Genomic DNA, 6,000 nt, shown 5'->3' with positions numbered 1-6,000 from the left:
ACCTATGCTAGTAGAGGATGCCATGGTGAAAGAAAGTCCATTATGCTTCCTCCCTCTATCAGAAGTGGAGGAAGGAGAAACATGCACAGGGAGCAGCTGCAGCAAAGATGCCCCCACAGAAGTTCTTCACTGAATTTTTGCAGCTAAAATACAGACCCTTTGCTGCATAACACAATGACACAAAGGGGCCATAAACCAGCTAGAGAACTGGGCCCTGTAAAGTTGCTTTACCTCTCTCCAATCATAAAATTTCACCATCACAGAAGATAGCACCCTGAATAAAGGACAATTTATTGTGTCCAAAATGTGATTACATTTTACACATAAATACAGGCTATGCAATTCACTTCTCCTTTGAACCACAGAAATACAGTCCAGGATTCCATTTCAGACTGCCTTTTTTCCTTTACTTTGTAATACATTTCAAAAACAGCCTTTCCAACACCACCAGCAGTATCAAGTCCCACAAGGGAGCCAATGATTTGCCTACTTGCTGGATCTTCCTTTTTGTGGAATGAAAGGGGGTCTCTATTGACACTGCCTGATCATCATCATTAGACTCTAATATTTGCATGGCATTATATATATATACACATATACATATACATATACACATATACATACATACACACACACACAATTACCCAATCATTTTATTACAAATTCTCAATTCTTGCTTTTGAAAATAATTACTTTGGTACATGACACTTGGCACACCTGATTTTATGAAGAGAACTAGATCTTTAAAGAAGTAAAAAATAAGCATCTTAGAATGATAAAGGACTGGCTCTACCCTGAATAACTGGCCTAAAAATAATCACTTGTACTTTTTCTTCAGCAGCACTGATTTTCATGGAGATCTTCACAGTGCGAACTGATAAATCACTGCATCACTTGCTCCAGTTTATATGGCTGAATTAACTTTCATAAGTATTCTCAATTATCTGCTCTGCATGACTATTTCCTTTATCCAAACAAGGATGTTACCATGATTTTTTTTTAGGCTTTAAGGCATGTAGTAACTGTAAATAAGCATTTCATGTAAATTACCCATTAATCTTCAGGACTGGTATATTTAACATTTCATGGTAATGTTAAAACAAAATAGCTTCAGGGACAAACAAGCCTTGCAATAATGTGATATCTACTCCTCTAGGAGTTCAGAAACTAAACTTGTCACAAGAATGTCACCACTAAAAACACTGAAGAAGTTTGTGCAACACAACAATATTTTGCTTTGATGCCTACATAATGTTTTTCTGCTGAGGTAACAGATTTTGTTACTGCTGTATAACAAGACAGACAGGAAAACAGAGACCTTTCTGCATTAGAAACCCAAGTCACCATTATTGACTTGAGTCTGCAACATCAAGATTCAATCCTGCAAGGAATTCTTCACAGCAAGATCTGTTTATAAGCTCCATTAGTGATTCATTAATATCTTTGTTAAAAACAGAGCCAAAGTTTCCATTCATAGATGCTTCATTTCCATTCTCCTGCTGAAAATTACTCATTAAATCCTGGATCCAACTGAGTTCTTCAGAAAGTTCCCGACTCAGAGACTCATATTGAGACTGTAGATCAATGTATTTCCCAGTGACGCTTGCAAGACTGGCACCTATAGTCTGGATATCATCCTGAAGATGTCTCTTCAGAGATTCGATTTTACGGTATTCATACTTAAGCTGGGAAAGCTTGTGCCTCACATTTTCATTTTCTTCTTTGTACCAAGCTTCTTTTTCATTATAAATGGAAACCAATGCATCTATGTCCTCCTGCAAAGAATCGTGAGACACAGCTAGAGTACTAAAACCACGTTCCATCAGAGAAATGTCTTCTACCACATGGGCAAAGCGCTCAAAATTGACGTAGGTGTTGTTTGGTGGCATACTTGAATGGCACTTTATGGTGTATTCTTTCAAACGTTTTGTTTTCAGCTGTGTATTCTCAGCCTTCTTGTTTTCTTGGACTTTTGTCTCTACCTTCAGCTGGTGAGTCTTCAGACAGAAGAATCAGTATTACTGATTTTTTTTAACAAGATAGTGCACTACTTTAAATTCTACACAGCAAAGGATGCAAACCGCATTTCCACAGTGCTGAAAGATGTTAGGCTCCCAGACATTCCCTTTCATGCATTTGATTAAAAGTGAAAAAGGGGGTGTGACATTCATTCCCACATGATAAGGATAAATAAATAAGAGGACTGTGGGCTATTTTATTGCTAATTTTGTGCAATTAAAACCATTAATATTTGTGACAAAATAAATAATCCTGAAAAACACACCACTCCATGTTTTGTACACCACAATAAAAATGGAAGTTTAAACACCATCATTTGTCATGCCATGATTAGCCAAATTTACTTTCAATCAGAGAAATGCAAGCTGTACTTAGGACAAAACACACACACAAATCCAAGTACCAAGCAAATCAAGGTAGGTATTAGCTTACTACAGCAGTGGTATTTTTTTCACACTGATTTTGGTACATTCTCCACTCTAGAAAACACTACACAAAATGTATGTTGTGTGCTCATGCAAATAGCATATTGGAAAATAATAAGTTTTTTCTAATACAGAATGCTGTATGCTTATCAATTTGCATTTCAACAATTAATAACAAAACTTTAGCCTCCTTCACCATGTATTGTAATAAAAGATGTTGAAATTAAGGCTTGAAGAAATCCAAGTTTTGCAAAGGACTGAACAGATTTTCACTGTTGTGTGCCTTGCAGCCAAGGATCTTGAAGTGTTTGACACCTGGTTCTTCTGCATAACATGCCATGTAGACTCAAGGCATTATTATTGCTTTTATTAATGCGTGAAATTGAGACATGGAGAGGCTAAAAGGTCACTGTGAGGTTCAAACTGATTTTTGAAAGCTCACACCCATGGCAAGTTTTTTTGCTATTTAGGCCTTCAGAATGGAAATATAAAATCCCATACAAATTCTGTACTAGCTTATCCTGAATTATTGTACATCAATTATAAAAAAGAAGACATAGGCAGTTACTGTATTTGATCTTACCGTTATCCAAGGATGAGAGAGTGCTTCCTGAATTGTGAGTCGCTTCCTACAAACAAACAAACTTATATGAGAAAAACCATGAATGTTAGCCCTTCTTAATTTTGTTCCTCAGATCTATAAAGTGGTCATCAAACAGTGCCAAGACTCGCTCTCAACTTTCAGGGCTACACTTTCCCTCAGGGCAGGTGGTTTGTATATGTCTTAGTATCTATTTTACCAAGCTTTCCAGTCAAAACTGCCAGCACTACTCACTTTCTCTTTCTCCTCAATTAAAGTTTTCACCTCTCTTACACTTCTGGAAGAAGAGGTAAAACATTGTTGCTTTTGTAATATTTAACATGCCTAAAAAAGTGGATTCTTCCTATACAAGCTCAGTCTGACTTTTTATGAATCAATTTATATCATATTAATTGCATCTAAAAGTCTTTAGAGCTCTTGCTATTAAATCTCCCCTGGAGCTGGTGCTTCCTGAAGGCAGCAATATTGGCAAGGATGCTTCAGTTCTAATCAAGAAATCTAACTTCCTCCTGTCCCACGGCAGCACTGCTGACAGTACACTATCTCCCTCAGGAATAACAGGCAAAAAATGTGGCATTACCCTTGCAGTTGGCAATGAGACAAATATCAACAGGGTGGTCTGTCTTTCTTAGAAGATACCGGTCAGAACTATGCTAAACATTCCTATCACACTCCAACATGCTACAGCATATGATGAGATATGATGTACAGAGATGTTGGCAGAGGTATCTGACCCATTCCCTCCTTGCTCTTCTCCCTATAAGCCACAATGACTGCCTTCTCATTACTGAATTTTTAGGGGTCCCAGGGCACCATGATTGCTTGCCATTCCACACCATTCTGCAGAAGAATGGTCCCTAGTCTATTTTTCAGGAAAAATCAGATGACTCCTTCCCACTCCTACAAGGTGATTATTTAAAGGACTCAGAACAAGGCATTTTCCTATAGTCATAAGCAGGGTACCTTCCCCCTACTACAGGAGTGGAACTACAGGAATAGAGCCCAGGGATATTCAGATTGCCAGCACTGGAAGCTCAACTACGGTTGAAAAGTCAGGGTGCTCAACTGATACATTATCTATCACAAGTATTGAAAACTCTGGATGCCTCATTCTATCCTCTGTTTGGTCCATTTTTGCACTGGTTTGACTGAGGAAGAATTAAGATTTGCATAATCCTGTTGATGACATAAGAGGCAGAAGAGAATATAGCTCCATTCTCAAATAATGTCTTTGCAGCTGCAGAAGGAGATGGAAAAAATCTTCTGCAGTTCTGCTTTGCTTCCAGTTTCACCCTGCAGAGTTCAGCAGGGTCTGTGCTGCATGAGATAACAGCAGTTTAGTTGCAAGACCGATTAGGAGGTCAAAACATGCTTTTAGCTTTAAACTCTTGGTCTGTGCATGTATTAGCCAGATACTCATGTTGCTGTTACTATGGGAACATCAGGGAAAAAGAAAGAAGAGCGTCTCAGGCCACATAGTTTTGCCTAACACATCACTCTGAGATGGTGACATGTTCTGGAAAGAAAGCTCTGTAAACAGCCTGGCATGTTCAGTTTTGCCTGGCAAAAAGGCAAAACACTGTTTTGTATCTTCTCTTACCGTGTATCTTTCACCAGGAGTTTCTGGATAAAGTCTTTTGCCAGATCACTGGTGTGACTGAAAAATTCCTCATCAAATTCATAGTTCACAGCTGTGATGTTGGCAAGAGTTTCCTGCTTATTTTCTCCAAGGAAAGGCGATGCACCACTCAGCCTAAGTAGATGGCAAAGAAGAACCATATATTCAGTGGAAAAATAAACATCAGCAGTACTGTGACTAGAGACTGTGAAATCACACTACCAAGATGTATGGATGCGTCTCTGAGAAGACAAAACGTTTGAGAAACAATGGGCCCCATTTTGGCTAACTGCATACCTAGCTACAGGTCAGACTCTCACTGCATAAACCCCAAGGCAGCATCCATAACCCAAACGGACAGACTTTCCCAACCCTTCATTCCCATTCAGGTTGCTGCTGCCCAGCACTGACATGGTCAATGCAGGTGCAGATGCAGAGTATCTGCACGTGCACACACACACACACACACACACACGAGAATGCACCACCAGGGAAATAAGACCCTAGTGGACCTCAGCAAGAAGTCTGTGCAATGGCCACTGTGCAGTCTTTTTGGGGTGGAAAAACTCCTGACCTTTGCTGGTTTTTGGCTGCAGGTTCACTAAAAATTACCTATGCACACTGAGCATCCAGAGCATGGTTCAAGAGGACTATTTCAGTACAGCATATACCCTACTTGCAGAATATACTACAGAAAGCTCAGTTGCTCAGATTTTGTGGCTTTGCTCAAGTTTCTGTAGGATGGGAAGGGGCCATGGCATTTCCTAAATTCATTCCCAAATCAAAATGCAGTAAAATAAAATAGGTTTTCAATAAGAGAAAGGCCAATTCAGTGGGCACTGTGCTCCATGCCTAAAACTGCAATGATACAATGCAGACATCATCAGAATAAAACGGCATTCAGCAGTCTTTATTTAGATGGAAAGAGCTTTGAGTCTGCTTGGCATCTCTCTCAAATGCAACTGATACCCTTCACCATTAACCTCTGCCTCACAAAAAGCTTGTATTACAGCACTGTGTCCAGTCCCTCCCCATACCCACCACCAAAAAAAAAAAAATGCTGAGTTGGAGAAGTCAGAAAATATTTATAACACGGAAATAGATCTCATCCCATTTTAAAACCTCCTGGAATATTATTATTTTTGCCTACCATGTTTGGACTTTGTTACTGAAAACTCAGGATGAGGCACGCTCAAAATAGAGATGTAGCAAACCTTTGAGTCTGATGAGTGCCCTTACACTGATTCTCTAGCAATTTTGCTCCCAGTGAAGCTATTCTACATTGTCATTTTCATTGGGGAGCTTTTGGAGGAACACAAGACTGAAATGGACCTCCT

The 6,000-nt window shown here is 39.2% G+C and overlaps 1 protein-coding gene across 1 annotated transcript in view; it reads right to left on the bottom strand.

Moving 5' to 3' along the window:
* Positions 1–270: 270 nt before the first annotated feature.
* DAPK2 (death associated protein kinase 2) overlaps positions 271–6,000 on the bottom strand; it is a 66,185-nt gene continuing 60,455 nt past the window's right edge. The window contains exons 8-10 of the mRNA XM_059714910.1: positions 4,646–4,798; positions 3,028–3,073; positions 271–1,997 (exon numbers count right to left, since the gene is read on the bottom strand). Coding sequence (XP_059570893.1) covers positions 1,347–1,997; positions 3,028–3,073; positions 4,646–4,798 — 850 coding nt within the window. The 3' untranslated portion in view covers positions 271–1,346. The remainder of the gene's footprint in view (positions 1,998–3,027; positions 3,074–4,645; positions 4,799–6,000) is intronic.

This window comes from Alligator mississippiensis, chromosome 11, assembly GCF_030867095.1.
Source record: "Alligator mississippiensis isolate rAllMis1 chromosome 11, rAllMis1, whole genome shotgun sequence".
NCBI classification, from domain to species: domain Eukaryota; kingdom Metazoa; phylum Chordata; order Crocodylia; family Alligatoridae; genus Alligator; species Alligator mississippiensis.
The sequence above is the reverse complement of the archived record's forward strand: the minus strand, read 5'-3'. Positions and strand labels throughout refer to the sequence as shown.